Here is a 27,829-nt window from a genome sequence, read left to right on the forward strand (position 1 = left end):
CGGGGGGCAGTGCCTGTCCAGCACCCCCCTCGGGTCCAACGCTCCAATCCCAAACCCAACCACTTTATGCTCATTTTTCCCACCCTCCGCAGATTCCCCCCCCCACTCCGCCCCAAGTCCCTGTCATTACTCCACATCTGGATATCTGGATACAACCCCTGTGGAGTTACTATGGCAACCCTGCATCAGGATGCTCTAATTTTTGTTTTGGTTTTGGCCAGGCATGGGACTGGATGGGACTGGATAAAACATCTCTTTTTTTCCAGTTTTAGTCCTGAATTGTAGGGGAGGGGCTGGGGCAGAGACTTGGCAGGCCAAGTAGGGTTATGTAACATCAACAGCCTGTGGAATTATACAACCACAGGGCCTGGGGCAAAGGGGGAGGGTCCTCTGGCCCTCTGCTTGGGGGTGCTAAGGATTGGGCAGAGAAAATGGGAGAAGGATCTCTCCTACACTCCCTCTTCTCCCTGAGATGAGCCTCAGAGCCAATAACATCCTTCCCTGGGCCCTCGGACCCTCCCCTCCCTGATTTTAAGCTCTTCAGGCCTCAAAATGATGTCATTGGGTGAAACCACCTCCTGCCAATTGGTCAGCCCTCACTTGGGAATGTTGTATGTGTGTTGGAGGGTAGGACAGGGCCCAGAATGCTCCGAGGAGCTGAGTGGCAGGGTGGGGGCTGAAATGGATTTTCCTGGGCATGACCCTTCTGGTCTGGGTGATGAAGGGGGTTGAGGAGTGTGAGGGAAGCATTCCCACAGGACTGGGCTCAAAGTGCCTGCCCAAGGGGCCTGGGCAGTGTTCAGCACGGGCAGTGTTCTGCTGAGCCTCTCCTTCCACTGCCCACCCCCACCAGTCACTTCGCTGACACTGCTTCCTGTCCTGGGGTGAATGTCCCACCCCTGCCTCCTCTGCCCCTTGCTCTCGGCTCGTCATAGGCTTTCTGGAGGTGGAAAGGACTAGAAATCTTCTGGTGCTTGCCTGTCTCTGGGCTGCCTCAGCTGGACTCCCCCTGCAAAGGAGGAATCTGCAGCCTCCCTCAAAGTCTCTTCAGGTTTAACACATTCTTTTTGGAACCAGACTTAAATCCCATTTTCTGAGGTTCAGTCCTTTTGTTGCTGTTTCAGTTTTCATACCACCCCCACCCCAATCTTTCCTTCTCTGGCTGCATGATTCAGGTCCTCACAGGCTAAACTGTACCTCAAAGCTAAACAAGTACATTGCGGGGCAGGGGGCATGTCTGGGTGTAAATGGACTTGAGTTTTCAACCTGCCACATTTCCCTCTGGTCCTCAGTTTCCTCATCTGCTAAGTGAAGGAAGAGACTAATCGCTGTCTTCTGAGGTCCCTTCCAGCAGGGACATTCTGTGATTCCATTCTGGTTTGGGGGACAGGCTGAGGTTCCAATAGGATGAGGCAGAACAGGACCCTCAGCCAGGAGCCTCTTGCCCGTCCTCACCCTGCAGCCCCCTTTGTCTTTTCTCCTTTCTCCCTCTCCTCCTCCCTTTTTTTTTTGCCCTTCTCTCCCCGTCCCCACTCGCCTTGTGTCACTCCCAGCCCAGAAGGAGGCCAGTCCCAGTGGACGATGCCTAGGTCCTGCCATCCAGTGGGCCACATGTGGCTGTGTGACCTTGGACAAGTTACACTCTTCCTCTCTGATCTTCAGTTCCCGCATTTAAACGCAGGGGTCAAAATACAACTTGTTATAGTTGCACAATTCTGTGAATACACTAAAAAATATATTAAATTGTACACTTTAAATGACTGAATTTTATAGTATGTGAATTATAGCTTAACAAAATGGTTATAAAACTAATAAAAAAATACAACTGGCAAGGTGGCGGAAAGATTAAATGAGAGAACCTTTCATTCGATAATATTTTTGAGGGCCTACTATGTGTCAAGCCCTTCTGTGGACCCCAGGGAATCAATGGAACCATAGATACCCAGTCCCTGCCCCAGGGACAGTGACCACCAATGGTGGGCACTCCTAAGAATATTCTCGTTCCTCATTTCTTAACCCAGCTCCACCTGTGCCCCTGCTAGCCCTGACCCTCCTGGAACTTGGTTCTGTTACCTATGAAATAGGGAGATCCTTGTCTGCTCTCCTGCCCTTCCTAGTGCAGTGAGGGAGTACCCATGGAAGTTCCAGGAACTGAGGGACTGGTGAGGAGTTGGAAGCTCCCTTTCCCTGGTGACCGTCTCTCTCTGCCTCTACTCCACAGCTCTCCGTGGCTAACAAGGCCCCCGGGACCGCAACCGCGGGGCAGCAGCAGGCAAATGGAGAGAAGAAGGAGGCTCCAGCAGTGCCCTCGGCCCCACCTTCCTATGAGGAGGCCACCTCTGGGGAGGGGCTGAAGGCAGGGGCCTTCCCCCCAGCCCCCACGGCTGTGCCTCTCCACCCTAGCTGGGCCTATGTGGACCCCAGTAAGTCTCTCAGCTCCTAGAGGCTGGTGCATCAGGGGGAGTGGTAGACCCAGATGGAAGACCTGGGTAGGAGGAAGTTGCCCAGAAAGATGTCTGTGTGGTGGTTGTATGTGACTGTGTTGTCAAAAGCTTAGGATTTGGAGGACTGTCCTGAGGGTAGGTCAAAGAGGATTCCATGAAAGGGGAGAGATACAATGTCTGTCGTCAGGGTGCTCTCAGACAGGGAAGAGGGGATTTTTTCAAGCCAGCAGGCCAGGGTGAATGGAGGGGACAGATGGGGAAGAAAAGCCAGGGGATAGTCTAGAAAAGGCCTCCTAGAAGAAAGAGCTACAGAGAAGGGGTGAGGGTGGGGTCAGAGGACTCAGAAAGGGGCAGTATGAGGCTGCGGCTGGCCGTGGCCTTCGCTGGCCTGGCCCCCTGTGAGTGGGGTGCAGTGTTAACACACTGGCTGATCTGAAACCTTAGTGGGGACAGGTCCCCATGGAAGTGCCAGGGTTGTTGGGGGCTACAGGTCTGGGGATCCACCTTATGATCAGTTTGCTTTCTCTTCCCTTTCCCAAGCCTTTCCTGGGAGCAGGAGGGCACGATGTGGGGAAGGTGTGTGAATCCCATCCTCAGCCTCCCTCAGCTGGCATAATTCACAGGCACCCACCCAGGCTGATGCCAGCTCTTCGGAGACCAAGAATCCCAGTCAGTGGGAGCTCCTCTGTGGAGTTGAGCAGCCTTTGGGAGATTTACTTTGGGGCTGGGAACATACGGCTTCCCACAAGCCAAAAGGAAGGGCCCCCTATTAAATCCTCTGCCCTTCAGCCTCCCTCAGCTGCCCCTCAACCTCCCCTCCCCCACTTTATCAACCTCACCCCAGCCCTGCCCCCAGCGGAATTCTAGAAGGGATCCCAGGGACAATGCCCCAGACAGAGCCTCTGCTCATGGGGAGTGGTCACCATGGCCCACACCTCCCACCACAAACCCCCTTTCCCTGAAGCCCTGAAGACTCATTCCACTGTGACCTACTGGAAGGCCAATGAAGGTGTGGTGTTTGCGGGAGCCCTTCTCACTGCCCCAGACCCCCGCAGGACTGCTTTCCTTCTCCTTTTCTCCCCCTCTGTGGCCTCGACATTCAGGTTTTGGCAGAGGATGTAGACAGAACATGGAGGAGGAGTGAAAGATAAGAGGGTGAAGGTCTTCAGGACCCATGTTTGCTGTGGGTCTACCTCTCTTCCCCTTCCTCATTTTCCATATCTTGGTTGCTAGGACTGGCTGTCTTAAAGGATGTTTTCCAAGGAACTGTCAAGGAAGGAAGGCAGCACCTTTCCGTCAGCATGTGACCAAACGTTTACTAAGTGTGTGCCAGGCACAGTGTCCATCTCTGAGATCATATTGGGGGATGAGTTGATTTGCAAGATCTGCTGGATCTCTACCCTCACAGAGCTGACCAAGTAGACAAGTTAAGGACGACTACCACACAGTGACCCACATGCTATGATAGAGGTCTGGGCGGCTCATCTAACCCACCTGACAGTCAGGGAAGGCTTCCTGGAGGAAGGGGTATCCACACTGAGTCATGAAGGGTGGGCATAAGTTAGCCTGGTGCAGAGGCAGGGAAATGAGCATTCAAGGCTGAAAGAATGGAATGTGTAGGGGCCCAGAGGCAAGAGAGCACATGGCTGAAAAAATACACTCAGGCCGAGAAAAGTGGGAGGGAGGAATGTGCAGTGGGGCTGGAGGGGCCTGCTCAGGGAGGCAGTGAAGGCTTCGTAACAGAACTTGAACTTGAGTGAAGGGCAGTAGGGAGCCATCAAAGAGCTCAAAGTAGGGCGGTGTCATGGTCAGCTTTGAAAGACTAAGACGAAGGCTAATGCTGAGGGTGGGGGTGGGGGTGGGGGTCAAGGAGATCATGGAGACCTGGTGGGGACAGTGGAGGGGAATGGAGGGAACACATTTGAAGACTTGGAAATGGCCCTCATGGGAGACACACGGGAGAAGGCAGTGTAGTCCCCACCAGGCACAGAGCCACGGGCTTTCATTTTTATCTTGTTGGGCCCCTCTGAGGTGGGTATCATGGGCCCATATCAGAAGCTCAGAGAAGGCTGGTGACTTGCTCAAGTTTACACAGCTAGTTAGTCCTAGAGGAAGTATCCACCCGTGGGTCTCTTTGAATGTGGAGTCCAAGCCCTTCCAAAAGCCTGAGTTCTGGGACCATGCCCTGAAGCTTCACCCCCACTCCCACTTCTAATCCTTGCTGTGGTGTTATTTCCACTTCAGCCCCCTAGCCCTGGCTTCCAGCTGTAGCACCAGTAGATCCACCACATTCGACCAGTCCCCAGCTCCCACCCCAAGGGCAGCCCAGAGAGAGAGGCTGTCCCTTTCTGATCTTTGGCCACAAGGGAGCCAGAGTGTCCAGGGAGGGGCATGGGGGACACAGATGAAGGGCCACATTTGTATGGTAGAGGTTGGCCTCCCGGGAGCCCTGGTCAGAGTGGAGGGAAAGGCAGGGGAGATGACAGATTATTCCCAGGACCCAGAGCAGGAAAAGCAAGAAATGACAAGGGAGAGAGATCTGGGGGTGACTGGGGTGAGGTGTTTGATAATGGGGCTGGAGAGAAAGACTTTAGCAGCTCCAGAGAGGCAGTTTTACAAAAAGGCAGCTCTGAGCAGGTGGCTGTTGGGGGCAGTATTTCAGCATGTGGGGAGCCTCATGGCTTTGCACCTGCCCACCCAGGCAGCAGCTCCAGATATGATCACGGTTTCCCCAACGGAGACCAGGAACTCTTCACCACCTTCAGTTGGGATGATCAGAAGGTTCGCCGAGTCTTTGTCAGAAAGGTAACTGCCTTTCCCCAGCTCTCTGGGATTGGGGGTTTAGTGTGGGGAGCCTCTTGTGGGGAGCCCCTGGCCCAACCCTCTGCCTGCAGAAGCCATCCTCCCTGCCTCTCTTGTGATCCCAGCTGACAGCACCTATTGGGAAATGCTTCCTTAGGTCTCCCCCAGTGCCCCCTGCTATGCCTAAGTACATGGTCTCTTCTCCCTGGATGCTGTGGGCCCTTCTCCTGTGGGCCTGGGATCTGGCTCCCCTTTTGCTTTGTCCTGGGTCCATTCCAGTGACCCCTAAGAGGGAAGGTGGAGTGCACAGGATGCGGGTCTGGAGAGTTGGTTGAGTCACTGGGAGGCTGGGGTCTCCCTGAGCCTCACTGGAGGCCTGAGCCTACTTAACCTCAAACAGGGCTCCCCAAGCTGAGCAGAATCCCCTTCTACCCCCAGGTCTATACCATCCTGCTGATCCAGCTGCTGGTGACCTTGAGTGTCGTGGCTCTCTTTACCTTCTGGTGAGTTGCTGATGTGGACCAGCACCTTCCAGGGGTGGCCATGGCCAGGCCTGGGACAGGGGGCCGCACAATCAGACTTCTCTTGGAATGTTTGTCTGGAGAGATTTGTGTGGTGCAGTGGACCTCTTCAGGTGGGGAAAAACCTCAGAGAGTGCATGGGGCGAGGAGTCTTCATGCAGTGTGGTGTGGACCCGGGGTGACTTCTGGGCCTGCAGGTGTCCGTGAGGCATTTGTTCCTCTCTGGTCCACCAGCCACACCCTCAGGCACCCCCAGGTCCAGCCTGGGACTGTGGGCTGGGACACCAGGAGCTGCATCCTTCCTTCCTCCTCTTCAGTCCTGTGAACTGTTTGGAGCAGATGCAGATGTTGAACCAGAAATAGAAACAGGGTGAATTCTAACTCTCTCTCTCTTCTCTGCAGTGACCCTGTTAAGGACTATGTCCAGGCCAACCCAGGCTGGTACTGGGCATCCTAGTGAGTATACCCCTATCCCAGTTCTCTTCCCAGAGAAGGCTTAATGGCAGAGGAGGGAATGTCTGTATCTCTGTTTACAGAATTCAAGCCCATGGCTTCCCCTTACCCCATAGGGACTGTCCTCACAGATCCCGCCCCAGCCCTGCCCCATTCTGCTGGCTTCAGAGCATGGCCAGAAGGACCTTTCTGGGGTGTTTCAATCTGATCGGGCAGAGGCAAGATGGGTTAGGTTCCGGTGCCTGCACAAGTTGGGAATGGTGGGGCTGGGGCCATGACTGGAGAGACCCAGACCTTGGCCCTAAGGGAATGGGGGGTTGGAACACCTTGACCCACACTAACAATCATGTTGCTACTCTCATTAACAATGTTGTTATTAATGCTTATGAACTATTAATCATAATAGCTACCACTTAAAGAGTGCCTAGTGAGGGCTGGGCATTGTTCTGTGTGCTCGACGTGTAGTATTGCATTTGATCCTCAAATCTACTAGGTACGATTGCCTCAGAAAACCAAGGTTCAGAGAGGTTGAGTAATTTGCCCAGGGTCACACAGCTAGTCAGTGGTGGAGCTGGGATTCAAATCCAGGATTCAGGTTAAGGCTTGCGCTCTTTTTTTTTTTTTAAGATGATGGGTAAGGGGATCTTAACCTTTGACTTGGTGTTGTTAGCACCATGCTCACTCAGTGAGCTAACCGGTCATCCCTACATAGGGATCCGAACCTATGGCCTTGGTGTTATCAGCACCACACTCTCCTGAGTGAGCCATGGCCAGCCCAAGGCTTGCGCTCTTAATCTTTCTTCCTTAGCAGCCTCCCTTCAGTCCACAGCCACTTGGCTCCTGCTTGTCCTATATTCTTTAAGGAAGATGGCAGGTAACTTGGGAGAAGAGATTTGAAGGTGTAGGTGATTCTGACCCTCTTTTCTGGGTATTTAGGAGTCATTCTGGATAATTCCAGGCCAGAACCCCCCCGCCCCCTGGGGCTCAGAACAGAACTGCTCTTGCCAGTCTCTGTCAGCAGCCACTGTGACCCTGCCATGTGTGGGGGCTGCTGGGGAGGAGACCTGTGCAGGGAGGTGGCAGGAGGTACGGTACGTGGCCAAGGGCAAAGGTGAAGATGCAGTGTTCAAAGGAGGGGGGAGGGAGAAGGGAGGAAGGTGCCCAGCAAGCCAGAGCATTCAGCCCACATCAGCAGGTGCACCTCAAAGGGTGGGCCAAGAGGACTGGGGACAGCATTTCCAGGAGAGGGGTGGCTCAAGGAAAAGCAAAGGGCGAGAGTGCATGTGAGGGCTCCATGTAGGAGAACCTCGGGGAGCAGTGGGGCCTTATGGGGTTGAGGCTCTGCCTGGCTAGGGAGCTTGCATACTGAGGCTGTCCCAGGCCTGTCCCTGGATAGAGATCTGGTGGGGAGGTGGGTTTAGCCCCAAACCCCCTGAACCTCCCTGAGCCCAGAGCAGTCTCTGAGTTGGGTCCAGAGTTAACACAAGCCAGACAAAGGCTGACAGTGAGGAGACTCATCCTGGCCTCTGGGACTCCTCGAAGGAGCAGAGCTGGCTCTTCAAGCTGGAGGTGCCAGGGGAGGAGACATTAACACCCAGAGCCTTTCCTAGGGCACAGGACGGAGGGCCTGTCTGCAGGCAGGCAGGGAGGCATGTGTCTGGGGGAACTGGGAGGCACTATATGGTAAAGCTAATGAGGCCCCAAGGAGTGCCCAGGGCCAGCCCACATGGCAGGTTGGCATGGCTCCTTGCACGTCAGCACTGCCTGGCTGCCTCAGGCCCCCTGAGAGCTCAGGAATGGAGTCCTTGGGCCCCTCTCTGGGCCTTCTGTGGGAGGGTCTGTGGGTCTCTGTGCCCTGAGCAGATGGTGGCAGGGGGCAGGCCAGGAATGAGCTACTCAGGAAGTGAGGGCAGAGTCCCCTCCATTTTATGTGGGGGGGGAGGTGTGGGGGGATTGGGAGGGATGGAGCATGAGAATCTGACCTTTGAGTGGCAGCATATGGAGTCCCTCCTCAACATCTCTAGGCAGAAAACAGAGATGCTCTCTCTGGCTCAGGGGTGGGTTCAGACCGAGTGAAGTCATAAGTGGGTATGGACTCTGCTGTGATTTTCATGGGTGTCACAAAGCATTAAAGCTCCTTGGGAGTTCCACCACCAGGCTGTTGCCCTTTCCTCCAGAAAGCCTGCCTGGGGTTCTGCCATGCACTTCCGCCTCCACACCCCTCAACCCTCTCCATCCTGCCCCTGAGTCTGCCTCGTGTCTGAGTACTAGTGGGTCTCACCTCCTCCAACACACCAAGGCTCTGTCCTGAGGGCTCTGTTCTAGTCTCTTTCTTTCAGAATAACAGTAATAGCAATAAAAATAAAACAGCCCTTTTTCTACATGTGAAGCACTGTGCTGTATTACATATTTTTATTTGAGTTCTTTCAATAACCCTGCCAGGCAGGTACTATTATTAGGCCCATTCTACAGATGAGGAAATTGAGGCTCAGAGAGAAGTCATTGCTTCCTAAGCATCATAGTCAGGATAGGAACCCAGGGCTTTCTGATGGCGACACCCATGCACGTACCTTTTATGCTCTGCTGCCTCCCTCAGGGCCCAGGCCTGTGTCCTGGAGCAGGACATGCTGGGGGAAGGCGTTGGGTTTGGGTGCTAGCCTTCACCTGAGCCTTACTCCCTGTCCTGACACTCTGTAAACAGACTTTGGCTCTGGCCCAGGCCCTGGGGCTGAGGCTCTGCTGTACAAATCAGTTGTTCCCTTACTTCTTCTGTGACTCATTCTCTGTGCTCTGGGATGCTGGCCTCCCCCACAACCTCACCCCCTTTGCCCCGGCTTTCTCAAGACCCCAGTCATCTCCCTCTGGGGTTCTTGCCTTATTGTCTGATTGCTCCCACTGAGCCATGATGGCTCGGTGGCCCAGGCAGAGGAGGAAAATTGTGAGACCAGAGTGCTGGGGCGGAGGTGGGTCAGAACCTCTACAGGAAGCTGTCCTTCATCCAGCTTCTAATTATAATAATAGCATGTCCCATCAGGGAGTCCCTACCCAGTGCCAGGCCCCGTGCTAAATGCTTGAATTGCATTCTCTCATCAGTCCTCCCAACAGCTAGTGGTGCTGGTATTCCTGTTTTACAAAGGAGGAAACTGGGACTTGGCTATTAAGTAACTTGTGCAAAGTCACATGATAGTAGTGGCAGAGCTGGGACGTGAATGCAGGGCGTCAGACTCCAAAGCTGCACCATAATCCATGGGTCCTTGGTCCCTCTGCCCTTCCTCCCAAACCCTTGTCTTGAGGGTTAAGGAGCTAAAGACCAGAGAGAAAAGGAGAGAGGCCCTTGCCCTCAGGAAGCTTCCAGTCTGGCCAGAGAGCCATGACCCACACCCAGGATACACACAGACAAGGGTATTATTATTATCATTATTGTTGAAGTGACTGATGAGTGACTCAAGTAAGAATGAAGGAGAGCAGATGCCGGAGTGTTTCTCAACTGGGGCAGGATGGTTCGACTGTCCTGCATGGAGCAGGATGTTCAGCAGCCCTGGTCCCTGGCACCAATTACCAGCAGAATCCCCCAATCACTGTAGCAACAGTTCCATGTTATTTGATAATCACTGAAGAGTAGGAAAGGGTTAAGATGCAGCAATGCTACTCACCAAATCCAGTAAGCTTGTCTCAACCCCTGCAGTCCCTGTTTTCTTGCATTTCATCTAGAAATATTTAAAGAGCACCTACCGGGTCCAGGCCCCAGGTTGGTGATGGTGGGAATACCAAATGAGTAAGTCACAGGCTGGCCCCCAGATGCTACACTTGGGTGAGGGGTCAGATGAGCTGGCCCATAGAGTGTGGGGAAAGAGGCTTCAGCTGAGCACAGAGGAAGCCCCTCTAACCTAGGCCTCATGTGTCCTTGCCAGCTGGTCGTTTCCAGCAGGGGCAGAGTGTGGTGGGCATGTTTCGAGGTTGCAGAGCAAGTTGTGAAGAGACAGGTAGACTGGAAGGACAGAGTGGAGGGAGAGATGGCTGGAGAGGTGGGCAGGAGTGGATTGTGCAGGTATACCAGGTCTTTGGGAATTTTAAACAAGGGAGTCACATGATCAGATCTGCCTGCAGCTTGGAGAGTGAATGGCAGGGACTAGATGGATTCCCGCAAGGGTCCAGGCCAGAGAGAGAAAGAGAGGTAAAGGGAGCCTGGCCTAAGAGGGCAGTAGTGGGGATGGACGGAATAGGGCAGATTTGAAGACTGCCTGGGTAGAAAGATCAATAGGTCCAGGTGACCAATTGGGCATGGCAGGATGATGCTGAGGTCTCTGGTTGGGTGGCTTGGAGAGTGCATGGTGTCCTCTGCAGAAGGGGATGCAGGAGGAGGAGCAGGAAAGATGGAGAGTTCAGTTCTAACCTGTTGAACCGGGTGCATTTCTGAATAGCCATGTCTGCACAGTACGCAGTTGAGTATTCAAGTCTGGGGTTGAGAAGGAAAATATAGATCAAAAATAAAGATGTGTGAGTCGTGGAGATGAGTGAGCCCAGCTAGGGACAGCGTGAAGGAAGTGAGCCTGACAGCACCCTGCAATGAAGGTGTATTTAGGAAGGAGACTGAGAAGGAGTGGCAGGGAGGTAGGAGGGAACCCAAGAGAGTGTCAGTTGGACTCAAAAAGGTCATAGTGATGTGGCGAGACCAGCTCTCATTAAGTGGACCTGAGGCTGGGTTTGGGGATTGGGAAGATGGAAAAGAGGATACTGTGCGTGGAGACCACTTTTTCAGGAAGCTTGGCTGTGAGGACAGGTAAAGTGGCAGGAGCTAGAGTCAGGGAAGATGTTGGTTAAAGATGGAAACCAGTTGAGGTTTGTGTAGGAGAGGTACCAGCAGGAAGGTTTCAGTAATGGAGATCACCAGGCAGTTGAGGGGGTGGGACCCAGAGCCCACACTGGGGGGATTGGCCTGGGATGGGAGGAGGGACAGGAGGGCACATAGTACTATGTGATGTTTGCAGGCGGCAGGCAGGGAGCCAAGGGAGCCCCGTCTCATCTTCTCAAACCTGTCTGGGACACATCCAGGCAGACTATGCAGGAGAGTGAGGTGGCCGTGGAGGTTTGTGGAAGGAGGAGGAAGTTTGGAATTGCTGCTGTGGAGGATGAGTGAGAGAACTGGGCAAGTAGATAAGGAAGGGATGGCGGTGCCATGCCGAAGGCCCACTGGAGTTGGAGACCATACCCTGGTGGTGGCACTAACCTAGGTAGGCATAAGCATGCCCTGCCTCTGGGCCCTCAGCCCTCATCTCCCCGCTCCCGGACTGGCCTCTGCCTCCACTGCTCTCCAGAAAATCCTTGATCCTCAAGCACTCTATCTGGATGCCATTCTCCCACTGGACATGGCCACCTGATCCAGAAATTCATTCTACAGGAGCCACTTCCTGTTTGTGCCAGGTGCTGGTAGGACAGGCAGGGGCCCTGCTCTTGCTGAACTTATAGTCTAGTATGGTAGAGCAACACTAAAGTAACAAGATTGTCACAGGCAGTGATGGCAGTGATAAGGGCTGAGAAGGGCCTGAATGAGGCAGTGTGGGGTAGTGATTATAAGCAAGGACTCTGGAACCAGAGTGCCTGGGTTCTAATCCTGCTTCTGCAACACAGTAGCTATGTGACCTTGGACAAGTCACCTGACTTCACCGGGCCTCAGCTGTAAAATGAAACACATACTTCATGGATATTATATTAGTTAATATTCATAAAGCACTTTACAACTCTGCCTAGCACGTAGAAAATACTGCATACAAGCTTTAAAAGTAGTAGAATAGTGTCTGGGGAAACCACTTTGGATCGGGTGGTCAAAAACAGCTGTCCCAGGGCCGGCCCGTGGCTCACTCAGGAGAGTGCGGTGCTGATAACACCAAGACCACGGGTTTGGATCCCTATATAGGGATGGCCATTTCACTCACTGGCTGAGCATGGTGCTGACAACACCAAGCCAAGGGTTAAGATCCCTTTACCGGTCATCTTTTTTTTTTTTTTTTTGAAAAGCTGTCCCATGGTACCCACAATTTCATGTTTCTGGAAGCAGGCTCATCCTAGCCTCTTCCTCTCTTTTGGAATTGGACCACCACCCTGCCCATTGCCAGGTTCCAGGATGACTGTGGCCTCTTCGCCCGCCCATCCCCCTGCCATTCTGCCTGGCTGCCCTGTGGGTAGGGGTGGCAGGGAGTGGGATGAACAGCAGCCTGGGTAGAGGGCCTCAGGAGGGACTGGCTGGCTGACTTGCCATCTGTCTGTCCCTCGCAGTGCTGTATTCTTTGCGACCTACCTGACCCTGGCTTGCTGTTCTGGACCCAGGTATGATAATGGCCTGAGGAGCAACTTGTGAGAATATGAGCAGGATCTTGAAAGTTCTGGCCCCAGCTCTGCCTGCTGCCAGTGTGCTGTGTACCCCTGAGAAGGCTCCATCCCTCTCTGGGCCTCTGTCAAGCAGGCCTGCCCCTCCCTCCTTTACTTGGCACCTCTGAGATGGGGGGAGGGTGGATGGACAGATGGGAGCACATGGGGATGTGACTGAAGGAAGAGACTCCATGAAGTTTGGTGGGGGTTGGGCAGAGACCTGTCCCTGCAGCAGTGGCCCCACTCTGCTCTGAACTCTGTGGCTTGCCTTCCAGGAGGCACTTCCCCTGGAACCTGATTCTCCTGACCATCTTTGTAAGTGATCTGGGAGCGGGCTGGGCACAGGTGCTGAGAGGGGATGGAGAAGGAGGGAGGCAGGGTGGGCTTTGAGAGCCAGGAAGGCTGGGTTGGGGGTGTCCGGTGTGAGGTCACTGAGGGGGCGGGGGTGTTTTCACCCACTTCTTCCACAAAGACATTCCGCCCTCTTTCCAAATGGGCTTAGTCTCCTCCCACTCCTCATCCACTGTCTCTTTCCACTGTGATTTTGTTTTTAAGAGGTTTGTCGGGGACATCCTAGTGTTATGGATGGTGAAGAAGATCTGGGCGGGGGGCAGTCTTTTAAAGGTGGGGAGAGCAGGACTGTGAAAGAAAGAAAGGAGCAGCTAGCACAGGAGCCTGGAAGCTGGCCTGTGGGGACACCCCTTAGCCAGGCCCGAGTCCTGAAAGTAAATATGTGCAGGGGAAGCAGACTCAGAGTTTGGGGGTACATACAAGGGGCGCAGACCCGGGCTGGGCCCTGAAGTCTGAGTTCTAGAACATTCCTTCACTTTGCTTCTCCTTGCAGACACTGTCCATGGCCTACCTCACTGGGATGTTGTCCAGGTAAAGGGAGCAGGTGGAAGGAGAGAGGAAGCTGCCCCGAAACACCTTCCTGGGAGTATTTGGATGGGGGCGGGGGTTCAGGCAAGCAGGCAGCTTTGACCTAGAGCCCTCTCCTGGTACACTCAGCTGGACAGTGACTCCAGGGCCAGGGCAGGTGGCAGGGGGAGGGATGGTAGGGAGCAAGGTGATTCCTCTCAAGCTGCAGCTTAAAAGACCTAGACTCATAATCCTGCAGTTACCTGTAAGCCACCTCCAGGCACCAGCACAAACCTCTCCCCCTCTCCACTTCTACCTCTTCAAGATCCTTCTGACATGATCTTGAGTCTAAGCATGTTGGGAGGGGCAGGGCACAGCGGAAAGGCTGGGGAAGCAGACAGGGCGGATCCTGGGAAAGGGTTGGGGCCAGAGGTCATGCTGGGAAGTCTGGGGAGACCAGGAGTCCTACCCAGAAGCTGACCTCTTGGCCTGCCGGTTCTCAGTTACTACAACACCACATCTGTGTTGCTGTGCCTGGGGATCACGGCCCTTGTCTGCCTCTCGGTCACCCTCTTCAGCTTCCAGACCAAGGTCAGCTCTGGGACCTGTGGGAAGGGACCCTCTGGCTGAGGCTGACCCGGGGAAGGCACCCGGGGTGGGGGGGTCCAAGCGTGGATCCAGGGCTGGGGAGAGGTAGAGGGGGTGTGCTGGGTCTGGGGAGGCAACCTGGTGGGGAGAAGGGGAATGCCGGGGCTCTGGGGGAGCCCCAGTCTCCGGCCAACAAACTGACTCCCGCCCTGTTCCCGCAGTTTGACTTCACCTCCTGCCAGGGCGTGCTCTTCGTGCTGCTCATGACTCTTTTCTTCAGCGGACTCATCCTAGCTATCCTCCTGCCCTTCCAATACGTGAGTCTCCGGCTCCCCACAGGCCCCACGGGAGGGAGGAGAGGGCCCGCTGCCCGAGGGGGCCGTTCCCTCCTGCACCCAGGCAAGGCCCCGAGCCAAAGCCACACAGCCTGCCATCCTGTCCAGCCCTCGTGGCCCCTGCCTGGCGTGTTGGCAGCGTAAGCAAACAAGGAAGCTTTTCTTGGTAGGCCCGGGCACTTGGCCGGCTCCAGGAGCCACATCCGGCTTCACCTTTTCCATCCTCCCCTGTAGGGTGGAGGTGAGGCTGAGGGGAGGGCGTGGAGCATTTAAACCCCGCTGGCCCCCATGGGGCAGGGGAGGAAGCACTGGGACTCCCTGGGGCCCAGGCCCACCGGGCCCAGAGGGGTCTTGAGGAAGGCCTGCTGGGGGATCAGCCAAGTTCAAAGAGGCAGAATCTGGCCGGCAAGGTTGGGCCGTGGGGCTTGAAGCACACCCCCACCCATTAGAGCATCCACAGGCTGGCTGGCCAAATCTCAGGTCTTTTGGAGTGTCCAGCCTGCCCTGGGGAAGTCCAGCTGGGACTGTGCAGATGCTCAGGCCACACTGAGAAGGAAGCAGATTGAGGGCATCACAGGAGGGCCTTGAGTTTGGAATTCTGGGAACACCACACATGAACTGTTGGACTACTGCTGGGAACTCAGTGCTTATCTTAGCCACATTGGGTACATGGTCTCCCATCGTCCCTTTCTGCCGGGGCTGGGAGCAGTATCCCTCACTCCCATCTCCATCCTGCCCAGCCCCAGCCTACAGGTATTTGGCTCCCAGTCCAGGACATCAGGATTGGTTCTGGCATATCCTTGGCTCTTCCCAGGATCCTGTTGACGAAGGGAGGGGCCGGAGCTGGCCTGGGGGCCCGCTGTGTATCTAGGGTGGGGAGGGGGGTTACAGGAAAGGGCCCCAAGAACTTCAAAGAACCCTTTATTGATCCAGGTCAGACTGATGGGATGCCTTTGTTTCCAGGAATCTTCTGGGGGAGGGCCCCACAGAGGGTGCGGCTGGTATGGCACTTCTTGCAGGGTTTCCACACACAGCTGGGTGCTCCTGAGACTGAGACCTAGGGGAGCAGAGGCTGGGAGGGGGTATTATTCCAGCCTCCGCAGGCAAGCCCATCATGTACAATTGGCAAAGACTCCAGATGCCCCCACACACATCCCTGAGTTCAAATCTTTGTCCCCTTCCACCTGAGCCCCTTGTCCCCAAGGCAGAGCCACAGCTCCCTGACAGAGGACCAGACAGATCCCATACGGGACAGGGATGAGTGTGCTGGGAGGCGGGAGCAGCCTCCAGCCAGACACGCTGGGAGGATGACAGGGCCCCGACAGGATGAGTCACCCTCATGCAGCCTGAGCCTGGGGCTACATGTTAAGGGAAGAAGTACCAGATCAGTTGGGAGCTCCCCACCACCCCCCGGGGCTCAGTCCCTCCATGATCACTCCTGTCCTGGGTTCCCCCCACCAACCATGAGCTCACAGAATTAAGGACCCCACTCAGTCCCGGAGCTTCTTAGGGAGAGCTGGGGAGAAATACCCCACATCCTCCATCTTCTGGACAGGGCCCTCCTCCCCACCCTCTGCCCCTTCTTGCCATCCCTAAGTATATTTTGCCTCTTCCCACAGGTGCCCTGGCTCCACGCCGTCTATGCTGCGCTGGGAGCATGTGTGTTTACATTGGTGAGTGTGGCCAGCTCCCTGGGGGCCCTGCCTTCTCTGCCTTCTGAACATCTCGCCAGGCCCCTCCTCCACCCCTGTCTTCTTCTCAGTCCTCCTCCCTGAACCCTTTTGGAGCACCTGTGGGTGGGGGTAGGCTCAGTGCTGCATTCAGGGAGCTCTATCTGGTCTGCAAGACACACCCGCTGACCTGGGCAGAGGGGAAGGAAGGCTGTAGACAGAGGCAGAGCTGGGAAGAGGTACCCCTCCCTCCTGGGGAGGGTTAGCACTGCTTTTGGGGATGGGAGAGTGGGGGTGTCCTGGCCATGTGGACCAAGTTGGTAGTTGCTCTCCTAGGGGTACTCTGGGAAGGTGTCTTTTTTTCTTTTAATTCAATTTTATTTGTATTTATTTTTGTGGGGTACAGTGTGTTGTTTCAATACATGCATAGCCTGTACAATGATTCACTTAGGGTAGACAGCATAATTTTGTGGGAAGGTTCTTGGAGCTAAGGAGATTCTAAGAACCCTGTGAAAGAGAGAGACACTTTCAGACTGAGCTTGTTCTTTGCTGTTCTCACCAAGCGGAGTGTTGGTGATGATGATTATGGTTATGATAACAGTAATAGCTAACATTTATCGAGTACTGCTTCCCCCCCCTGCCAGCAAGCCCACCATGTGCATTTAATCCTCACCATAAGTCTATAAGACAGGTTCTGCTGTTATTAAAATAACATGAGGAAACTGGAGCTCAGAGATATCCAATAATATATCCCCGGTTATACAGCATCCTAGGAAGTAGTAGGGCCAAACTGCGAGCCTGGACCATCTGGCTCGAGAGTCCCACTCAGGGTGTGAGGCTAAGTGGAGAATGGCTGGGGGCAGATATCCAGGAGACAAGAGGTCACCAGAGACAGACACCTGCCTAGAGCAGCCCAACACAGGCATTTTGCTCAGGTGGGCTCCAAGCACCTGACTGCAATAGTGCTCCAGGATTCACCCAGGTGGCAAGCTTGTGTTGGTGACATCTTCTTGGGAAGGCATCCAAGGTAAACATCCATTGACAGCAGAAGCAGTGGCCAAATTCTCCTCTCCCTCACTGAGTTCAGCTCAACTCAGTGGCCAGAGTTCCTGGCTTAGTCACAGGGGCCAGAGGTTCATGGGTGACTGGTTGGGGGAGCTGAGATGGGAAAAAGGATGTGGATCAGAAATGTGAGTAGAGGTTTTGGGGGATTTGGATAGGAATCAAGCTGGGAGTGGGGGTATAGTAGGTTCATTTGCCATTTCAACAGGTCTTTAGTGAGCACCTGCTGTGTGTGAGGTACCCTGCTGCATGCCTGGGCGCCACGGCCAAGAGGAAGCGCACAGGGCGTGGTACATAGTAGCCCTCAGTTTATACTGTGGAATGAATACGTGACTTCCAGGCTTGGAACTTAAGAGCTGGAAGGGACTAAAAAGGGATCTAGTAAAACCCTAAGCTCTCCTCTCACAGATGGGAAAACTGAATTCCAGAGAAGTTAAGTGATTTGTCCAAGGTTTCCTGGCAAGATAATGGCCAATCAACTAAGTGTGGCCTTGGTCAAGAGTAGGATGAACAACTTATCCCAATCCACCTGGGACTTTCCCAGTTTCAGCACTGAAAGTCCCACTTCTTGGGAAACCCCTAAATCCTGGGCAAACTGGGATGGCTAGTCACCCTAAGGCACTATCCTCTCTTGGCTCCCGGACCAGTGCTCTTCCCTTGAGGCAAGACCTTCTAAAGAAAAGTTTCCATTAAAAGCACAGGGCAGGGAATTGGGCTAGCAGGAAAGGAAGAGGAGGACCACATTCATTCAGATGAGCAAGCCTGGGCAATATCGTCTGGAGGCCTCCAAGGGCAACGTTTTCCAGGGACAGAAGAGGGGTCAAACCAGGGCAGATGGGGCTGGTGGAGAGTTGGAGGAGGATTTGCATCCACAGAGTTTACTTGGCTTCATGAGGATCAGGTCACAGCAAGTATATGAGCTACGCAGAGAGGCTGTACATACGAGAAAGGCTGAGTGAACAGTAATCCCTTAAATTTGTTTAATGATCCCTTGTGTTATTAGAATAATAAAAATAATCCCAACCATCTGTTCCACCCTTTATGTTTTACAAAGCACTTTCACACCTATAATCTCATTGGATCTCCACTGTAATCCAGGGAGGGAGGCAGCCCTGCTGTCGTAAGAGCTGCTTTCCACATCTGAAGCCCTGGGTGCTAAGGGGCTAGCATGAATCTCATGGCCAATAAGGGGCAGGTTTAAGACCAGGACCCATATCCTGTTCCCAGCCTGGTGCCATTTCCAGTGCCCCTGTGTTCCCCTTCAAAGAGGACAATTGCTATTTGCTTGGAGTTGGGGAGAGGCTGGGGAGGTCTCTCCAGCACTTTTTTCTCTCTCTCTACTGCATTGTCAGTATTGCCCTCTCTGCTGGATTATTCCCACCAGCATAGAAACAGGCTGTCATTTCTCCCATCTGAAAAGAAACCCACAAAACACTCTTGACCCACATCCCCCTCTGGCTCCTGCCCCATTCCCTGCTTCCCATATATAGCAGAACTCCTTATAAGAGAATCTATGCATACTATCTTCAACTCCCCTCTGCCCTCTCTCCCTCCTCCCCTCTCTCCTCCCAATTCCTCTCCTCCCATTCTCTCTTCACCCTCTTAAAAATGCTCTCATCCAGATCACCAGTGGCCTCCGTGGGGGTCAAGTCTCACGCCTCCTCTCGCTCGACTCTCAGTAGCATTTGACACAACTGTTCCTTCCCTCCCCCCAGAGCATCTTCTTCACTTGGAGTCCAGGCCATCACCCTCTCCTGGGTTCTCCCCAGCCTGCCCAATCACGCTGCTCTAGGGCCCTGACTCCTCCTGTTACCCTCACTGCCTGTGGGGTCTCAAGACCCTTAAAGCTTTGAATACCATCTTTTATACAGATGACTGTAAAATTTATGTCTCATCCTCAATCTCGCTCTCGAATTCCTGACTAGAATTTCCAGTTGCCTAGTCAGTGACCCCATCTGGAAGTCTAATAGGCTCCTCACACTTACCATGAATAAAAAACTGAGCTTCCGTCCTTTCCCTGGAGGCCTGCTTCTCCCTCAGCCTTCCCCATCTTTCAGTCACTCAGGACAGACTCCTTGGTGACATCTTCCACTCCTCCCCTCTCCTCACACTCCCATAGGGTCCGGCAGCAAACCCTGTGGCCCCACCTCCTATCCAGAATCTGATCACTCCTGTCAGTCTTCATGGCTACTCCCTGGTCCACTCTGAATCACCATTACCTGCCACCTGGGTTGATGCAATGGCCTCCTACAGGCTGCCTCTGCTGGTCCCACAGTCTGTGTCCACACAGCAGCTGGAGAGTGAGGTCAGACCATGCTTCTGCACGGCATCCAGCCGCTGCCCCTTCCCCACTGCAGCACTGCTGGCCCCTCCTCCCCCTGCCCCCTGCCCATGCAGCCCTGCTGGCCCCCTGCTGCCAAGCGCTTGGTTTCCCTGCACCTGTGCTTGCCCATCTGCTCCCCGCTCCAGGTGTTTGCTTCATTCACAATCCTGAGCTCACATGGGCTGCCAACTCCCACTTCCCTGCTTTATTTCTCTCTATAGCACTTATCCTCTGATGAACTATATATTTTTCAGATCTGTTATCTAGTGTTTGTCTCCCTCCAGCAGAATTTAAGTTCCTTGAGGGCAGGGGTTTTTGTCTGGCTTGTTCATCGCAGCAGCCCCAGTGTCTACAACAGTGCCTGGCACACAGTAGGCCCTGTAGAGGTTTGTGGAATGGATGAATGAATGGGTAGATGCCTGAGAAGTGTGGCTGAGAGGCATGACCATGGCCACTGAGCTGCTGTCAGAGCCAGGCAAAGAAGGCCTGGCTGGCTGCACAGCTGAATGATGGTGGTGACCTGTCAGTCTTCTGTGAGTCACAGGGGAGGAGGAACTGTAGCGCCTAATTACCCCATTATTGTCTCTCTAGGAGATGAACACACCATAGGCTTTGGTTGGGATCATCCTGCAGGTTATATAAACAATGGTTGAGAGAGCACATGGGTGTGAGTCCCCAGCTCCATCCCCTGCCCTTCATCTGGGTCAAAGGAGAGAAGACAGCCCTCCCCCGCCCCCATTTAGTGATGCAGGAGAGAGTTGAGGAGAAGGGCCACTGGACTTGTTCTCTACCCCTACTCTTAGTTTCAGGTGGGCAGAAGCCCTCAAAGGCCAGCCCCATAAGAACTAAAATCCCAGTGCCTTTCCACAAACCCCAACTAGGAAACATGCTCTGACCCTGCTTCCAGCATTAGTTCTGTCTTGTAGAATCTGTGGTCCCCAGGCTCCAACCCATCCCCAGAGCCAGCACCCAGCAAGCCTTGGACTCTCCATCTGCCCATCCTCTGCTCCCCCCCTAGCCTCTTGGGGGGTGCTCAGCACTGCAAACAAGCAAGAATTGCAGGCTGTATTCTGCCCTCGAGGAGGATGTGGGGGAAAGGGGTGAAGAGAAGAATTCATGGGACCTTCCCTCCCAACTCCCACCAGCCTGGGCTTTGGAGGGGCTGTGAGACTCCAGTGATTTTCTCTCCTAGAAACCTCTGCCCTTCACCTGAGAGATTCTGCCATCTTTGAGGGCAGGGGCACCCAGCTGGACCTGGCTGCAGTTTAGGGGGTGGAGAGCTGAGGCTTTTCAGGGCTCTGGTTCATCCTTGAGGAACAGGCCCCTCCTAGGCCTCACCCACGTCTAGCCTTGGTACATTCTTAGGAAGCTTTGGGTTTTTGGTCTTAACCCTACCTCAAACCCCCCACTGGATGCCAGAACCCAAATGCCAATAGAAGTGGGTGAGTCAGCGAGAGGCACTGGCCTCAGAGTGCCCTCTCTTGTAGAAACTCTTTGAAAGTCAGACCGAGAGCATGAGGGCTGAGCTGGACTGGGGTCAGGGGTTGGGGGTGCGGCCAGGAAATGAGAGAGGGGGTGAGGCCAGCTGGATTCTAGCTACAGCTAAGCTCCCAGGGCCCACATGACTTTGGCCAGGTTTCTCCATCTCAGAGTTGGTCCTTCTTTGGCAAAGCTAAGGTCTCTGAGCCACCTAAATCGGGAAACCACATCCCAAAGACCTAGGGAAGAAACTAGGCATAGGACTTTAGAAATTAGGTGATGGGCCTAAATAGAACAGAGCCCTCCACTCCTGGCCCAGCCTGCCAGTTTGAAGACCTTGGGAGCCACTGACAGTTGGTAAGAAACATTAATCACTGAGTTTTCAGCAAGATTAGTGAGAAGCCAAGTGGATAGGCCAGAGGCTGAGAGACCAGTTAGGAGGCCACTACAGTGTCCCAGAATCAGGACAGGGTGGCAGGGAGGATGCGTGTGGCCAGTACTGGATGCTGCAGGGCCAGATGGCATTTGGATGAGTGAAGCTTGGATAGAAAGATGCTCTGTCGGAGTGCTGGGCCTCCAACACTGGGTGTTGACCGTGGGGGGACGCACAGCCATCTGTCCTCAGTCTCTGGAATAAAAGGAGGGCCAAGACTGTGAGCCTCAGAGCTAGCAGGGACCTCCCTCAGCAAGTGTGTGCTGAGGCCCAGAGAGAACATGCACAGACGCACGCACACGAGCACACGCACACAGGCGCACACGCACACACGCGCGCACACAGGTGTGCAGCGTCAACAGCCATGCTTGGGGAAGCCCCACCCTCCTGACTCTCAGCCCCGCATTCCTCCCACTCTATCTCCCTGCCCATTTCAAAGATGGCCCAGAGAGATCCTCCAGATTAGCTCTCCCCACAGCACAGGGCCTAAAGAGGACTTCTTAACTTCTGTCACCCCTAAGGCTAGGCTTTCAGCAGTTACTTCCATCCAGCCCCAACAGAGAATCCGTGTCGCCCGACCATGCCCAGCCTAGGCCAGACCCCACAGCATCTGAGGGATTTAAGAAAAATGCAGCAGTCTCCCCGCTCACACCCACCCCTCGCCCTGCTTCTCTAGTGACGACCACGATGTATGCCGTACCTTCTTCACAATTAGGAAAAAACTTTGAAAAGTAAAAATGGCTACACAAATCCAAGGCCAGGGTATGATTTTATTTTAGACCTATCTTGATTTCATTTAGAGTTTAGAGGCTCTTTTGCCTCAGTAGTTTACATGAGCCTGAAAGATCCAGTGGGAACCTTCTCTGCTCTCTACCCTCTGCCACTAAAACAGTCCTGACATCTCACCTGAGGCCTCACCTGAGTCATCTGGAAGTTGAGTGGATTCCTCTGAGGGTGGGAGGGTGGGTGGACTGGCCAGTAATTGCTCCTTCAGGGGAAAGTGTGCAGCACCCCCTCCCAGGCCTCACCTCAGTCTCGCCTCCTGAGGCGCTGATCCTCGGGAGCCAACGCCCTGCCTAGCTGGTCACAACAGCCTGACAGAGAGAGGGTGAAAGAACCGGTCCTCCCTGCCCCCCCACTCCTGGGGTGGGGACTGAGAGAGGGGGTGATTCAGAGGCCCTGTAGAGAGCAGGCAGAGGAGTATCCACACCAGCGTGCAGGGTAGGGCAGGGAGGGGAGGGGAGGGGTCACTGCCTCAAATCCAGGAGGGCAATTCTCTAGAGCAGAGCCAGGAAGGGGCGCTGTCAGCAGGGCCAGGGCGTGTGGCGTGGGAGGAGCTCTTCCCCCAACCTACATTCAAGTCCTCACTCATCCTCTTACCACTCTGTGACCTTGGGCAAGCTACTTGACCTCTCTGTGCCTCTGTTGCCTCATCATTAAAATGGGGCTATTATTTCCTATCTCACCAGACTGTTGTAATGACTGAATAAGATAATATGTGAAGGGGAAAAAGAAAGCTTAGCACCTGGCACATGGTAGTTTCTCAGTAGATGGTAGCTTTTACTCTTATTGTAAATGTTAACCTTGTCATTTAGCACACCAGAATTTGGAGCCAAGGGCCCTGGGTTCAAATCCCTTCTCTGCCACATTCTAGCTATGTGGACTGATCAAAGTATGTAACATCTTTGTGCTTCAGTTTCCTTATCTGTAAAATGGGGATAATAATAATACTTACCTCGTAGGTTGTTGTGACTTTTTAATGAATTAATGTATGTAAAACATTTAGAAAGTGCCTGGCTCATCATCAGTGATTGATAACTCTCCCCTGTTAGTGATAGTCAGTTGCCTAAGGTCGGAGACTTAGACAAGACTTGAACCCAGGTCTGTGTGCCCAGCCTATGTTCTTAAGCGCTGTATTAAACTCATCCCCTTCCTCACACGACCACACATGGCTGGCTCTTTCATACACTTTTATATGCTACTCCCCGTTCATCCTGGACCAGGCTTTCTGGCTCAAATGCCTGCCAGACCCTGTTCTTTCAGTGGCCTGTCTGGGGGTGCAGATGTTGTCTGTGCTATTTAAATATTTGACACCCAGGTCAATATAGATGAGAGAAGTATCTTCTATTGTCACCGGGCCAGAAATGGCCCCCAGGTCTCCACTCAGAGGCCTCTCCTCTATGCCCTAGCTCCTTCACGCTGTCCAGCAGCCCAGCCTGGGGCACCAGGATTTATAGCAGGTGGTCCCTTTTCTAGAGAATCCCCAAAGCTGAAGCCCACCCTCTAGCTCAGAAGGTGGTAGCAGGGCCAGGGGGCCCAGCGTTCCCTGCCTCCCCCTAGGAAGCCTGTGTTGCTCTTAGCCAGGAGCTGTTTGCTTCTCTTTCCATCTTTCCATCCTTCACACACACACACACATGCACGCACGCACGCACGCACGCACGCACGCACACGCACACGCACACGCACACGCACACAGCCCATGCCCCCGAGGGCATCACACGGTGGAAAGAGTGTGGGATTTGGAGTCAGAAGACCTGAGCTGTCTTCTTGGCATGTGAAGTGGCAAAGTAACTTACACTGTCTGTGCCTCGGTCTCCTGGGCAAGTGAGGGACATGATAATGCACCACCTGCGGCAGAGGCTTATGGTGAGAATTAAATGACAGAGGTCACACGCTCTTCCCCTGTGTTATTTTAACCCTTCTGTTTCAAATTTCTAATAACTTGTATATTTCATTTAAAAAATTTTTAAATAATGTAGATAAAACATACATTGTTTTGGCAGTGTCCCTCACTGCCTTCCTCAGTGGTGAACGCTGTGGTCAATTGTCTCTCCTCCCAGACCTTTCTGTATGCATTTTATAGACATTTGCTATATAGACTCTTATGACATGTATAGTTTTGTGGAATCATATGATACAGATTTTTCTGCAATTTACTTTTTTTCTCATAATAGCATATATCAGAGATGCTTCCACCTCAGTACTGCTGCCCACTGTTTACCCATCCCACTGCTGACAGAGTTTGAGTTGTTTCCAGCATTGCACTGTTAGAACCGATGCTGCAATGGACGTATGTGCACTCATTCTGGCATTTCTGTAGGACAGGCATGGTCCACGTGCTACTTTTTATGCCAATTCAACACATTGCAACCCCAGCTTTTTGTATTCAGTGCCTCCATGTTGGTGGCTCTGAGCTGGCCTTTCCATGGCATAACTCTCCTAGAAGACCCTCAGCCTTACCTTAGGGGCCGCTTTCAGGGAGGACCTCAGATGTAGCCTGTGACCTGGACACAGCAGGCTCAGGTCCTGGCCAGTAGGGTGAAGCAGGGAAGTTTGCCTCCAACTGCTCTGCCCTCTGCACATGCCCTCTCATTCCCTGCAAGCCCACTCTGCCCCCATCTCTACCAGAATAGGAGACAGATGACCTGGTTCCAGTGACCAGATAAGATAGATGACCATCAGCAAGTCACTCACCTCTCTGAGACTCCTTTCCTCATATGAAAAATAGTGCTAATGTGCACCTCCTAGAGCAAATTGGGAGAGTGAGATGAGATAAATTAGCATGTGAAAGGACTATTCATACATCAGTTAACAGTGTCCTAGCCCCACTGCTGCCTCTTGACCCTATCCTATCCCACATGCTCCTCCTGCAGGGTCTGACTCCTAACCCAAGTACCTGCTGTCCTTTAGGTGTTAGCAGTCAACCAGGTGTCAGCTGTCAACAAAGATCTTTGCTGCCAGCTAAGATGTTAACTATAAACAAGATATCTGCTCTCAACCAAGACATTAATTAACAATGCTTTCCATCACCCAAGGAGATATCAGTAGATCACTTTCCCCTATAATGAATGCATACTCATAAGGGAATCTCTGATAATGTCTTTTGCCTTCATTGGACTGTTAGTTCTATGAGGGCAAGTTCTCTGGAACATAGTAGGTTCTCAGTAAATATTTTTGCAAATAAATGAATGAAAAGTGTTTGGTTGATTCAGGCATGAGGTTGCAATGATGGGTGATACTGGGCATTGGGGTTGAAATTTGGGACAGGCCATCCCAGATGACACCTGTAGAGAGGCATGCATGGCCATAGGCCAAGGGCAAGAGGAGAAATCATTTCATTCCTCTTCTCCTCAAGAGAAAAGCCAGTTGGTTGCTAAAGGAGGCATCCTGGGTGGGTGCTCCTCAGAGGGGCCACCCCAGACCTAGTCGGGTCCAAGCCTTCTAGGTTGAGAGATTCAATTTCACTAGCTCACCCAGGGGTGACCAGGCTCTGAGAAATCAACCAAGCAAACTGCTGATTGATAAGCTAGATCAGCAATTTATTAACTTGTGCTGGCAGCTGTGACTGCTAAGCAGCCTGTAGCATTTGAGTCGGTCCCTCCGCTCGCTTGTTTTCTCTACAGGAGAATTTGGGAATCCAAATCCGGTTCAGAAGGAGCAGAGTGGAATGGACTGAAATGATACTTAAGAATAATAATAGTCGACGCCACATACACTGTCATACATTTACCCTCAAAGCCTCACCCTTGTGTGGGCATTATTACTGTCCCAGTTTGTAGATGAGGACAGTGAGGTCAAGGTCAAGTGGGTGACTTGATTCCTGAGCGGTGGAGCCAGGCCTCAAGCCAGGTGTCCCGACACCAGCCTGTGTCCTCCATGCCCTTCCCTCGAGGCCGTTGAGCTCAGGAGCCGGACACACCTGTGCAGGCCCATCAGCCCATGCCACAGCTGCCCATTTTTCTTCTGTTAGGGCTGCACACCTTCCCCTAGGGACATGTCAGCCTCCCTGATGAGATGCAGGAGACACCTGAGTATCAGCAGCAGCATATGCAAGTTCTCGAGAGGGCCCCTCTCCTGCAGCTAATAACAACAAAACCACATTAATAACTACCACCCATTAAGTGCCACCACGTGCCAGACCCCATGCCAGGTGCCGTGTGCACATTATCTCACTGTCACAACAACCTCGGGAGGCAAGCTCTCTGGTCTCCCTTTCACTGTCAGGGACTCACAGGCTCAGAGGGATTAAATGCCCAGCCCAGGGTCCCACAACTAGGGAGTGGTGGAGCGGAGATGGGAATCCAAATCAGTCTGACTCTTAAGCTTGTGCTCATAACCACCCCTGCCTCCCCACCTTCGGGGGTGACCTGCCTCGATGTCCCATGTGCTGAGTCACTCCTTGTTAGAGCCCCTGGTCCTGGTGCACTAGGGTCATTGGCACTGTGGCAGGGATTCTGCTAGGTTTCCATGGGGCTGTTTGGAGTCTAACGTGACTCCAAGGAGTCTGGGTCTTGGTATCACACAGTTGGTGGCAGGTATGCAGGCCTACAGGGCAAAGCGCAGGCTTTGAGGGACAACTCCAGCCCTTCTTCCTCCAGCTTCTGACCCCACTGCTCCTGCCCCTGACTTCCTCACTCTTTACATCATGCCCCCCAGGGCTCACCTTCATCTTCTCAGTCTAGCAGACTCCTACTCATCCTTCGAGCCCCAGAGAAATGTCTCCTCTCCTGGGATACCTTCCTCTTGCCAAATCAGTAGCTCCCTTCTCCGCTGCCCGAATTATAACATTTACCAGGTTTTCTTTCAATTATCTTTGTGTCACTAAGCTGCGAGCTTCCCAAAGGCAGGCACGGCTTGGTGTTCCTCACTGTCTTTTCAGCTCTCAGTGGGTGGCAGAGAGGAGCTATCTCTAAGGGAATCTGCTCATAGTTCATTAGGCTATGAAGGCACCCGAGGGAAGAGCCTGTTTCCTGGGTGCTTTCCACAAGCAGCAGAGCAGAATGGTCAAGCATGGGGGCTGTGGAACCAGCCTGCTCAGGCTCACATCCTGGCCTCCATTTCTTCCAGGAACAATACGATTCCTACTCGATAAGGATGTTAGTAGGACTCACTGGGCTCATGTCATTTAGTGCTCAGTCCCTGTTCACTATTACAGTGCTCTGAGGGAATGGCAGTCCCCTCCCCCAGGAAGCCTTCCCTAACTCCCTGCCACACTCATAACACGGTTCCCATGGCTCTTGGTTTTTCCCTTTGGTTACGCTCATCATACTAACAATTACTTCCCAGAAGACTCTAAGCTCTATGAGGGCAGGGATCCAGTCTGTCTTGTTCTCTGCTGTATTCCTATGCCTGGTACATAGTAGGTGCTCAGTAAATAGGTGTTGACTAGAAGTAGGGATAGAAGGTGTTGGGAAAATTCCAGATTCTGGGCTGTCACAGAGCAGCCAGGCAGCAGGTGAGCTTAATAAAATCAGAGATGGGCCTGTGAGGGGAACTGGGCCACCTTAGTTAATGTCACCCTGACTGGACCTCTGACTCCTCTCTCTCTCTTCCTGCTTCCCCCAGTTCCTGGCATTTGACACCCAGTTGCTGATGGGTAACCGACGCCACTCGCTGAGCCCCGAGGAGTATATTTTTGGAGCCCTCAACATTTACCTGGATATCATCTATATCTTCACCTTCTTCCTTCAGCTTTTTGGCTCCAACCGGGAATGA

The 27,829-nt window shown here is 53.3% G+C and overlaps 1 protein-coding gene across 1 annotated transcript in view; it reads left to right on the top strand.

Moving 5' to 3' along the window:
• The window catches only part of FAIM2 (Fas apoptotic inhibitory molecule 2), a 28,175-nt gene extending 346 nt beyond the window's left edge, over nucleotides 1-27,829 (top strand). The window contains exons 2-12 of the mRNA XM_063076132.1: nucleotides 2,222-2,423; nucleotides 5,146-5,249; nucleotides 5,685-5,749; nucleotides 6,170-6,223; nucleotides 12,494-12,544; nucleotides 12,862-12,901; nucleotides 13,431-13,468; nucleotides 13,948-14,035; nucleotides 14,254-14,349; nucleotides 15,987-16,040; nucleotides 27,680-27,829. Coding sequence (XP_062932202.1) covers nucleotides 2,222-2,423; nucleotides 5,146-5,249; nucleotides 5,685-5,749; nucleotides 6,170-6,223; nucleotides 12,494-12,544; nucleotides 12,862-12,901; nucleotides 13,431-13,468; nucleotides 13,948-14,035; nucleotides 14,254-14,349; nucleotides 15,987-16,040; nucleotides 27,680-27,829 — 942 coding nt within the window. The remainder of the gene's footprint in view (nucleotides 1-2,221; nucleotides 2,424-5,145; nucleotides 5,250-5,684; nucleotides 5,750-6,169; nucleotides 6,224-12,493; nucleotides 12,545-12,861; nucleotides 12,902-13,430; nucleotides 13,469-13,947; nucleotides 14,036-14,253; nucleotides 14,350-15,986; nucleotides 16,041-27,679) is intronic.

Source organism: Cynocephalus volans, chromosome 12 (genome assembly GCF_027409185.1).
Source record: "Cynocephalus volans isolate mCynVol1 chromosome 12, mCynVol1.pri, whole genome shotgun sequence".
In the NCBI taxonomy this organism is placed as follows: Eukaryota; Metazoa; Chordata; class Mammalia; order Dermoptera; family Cynocephalidae; genus Cynocephalus; species Cynocephalus volans.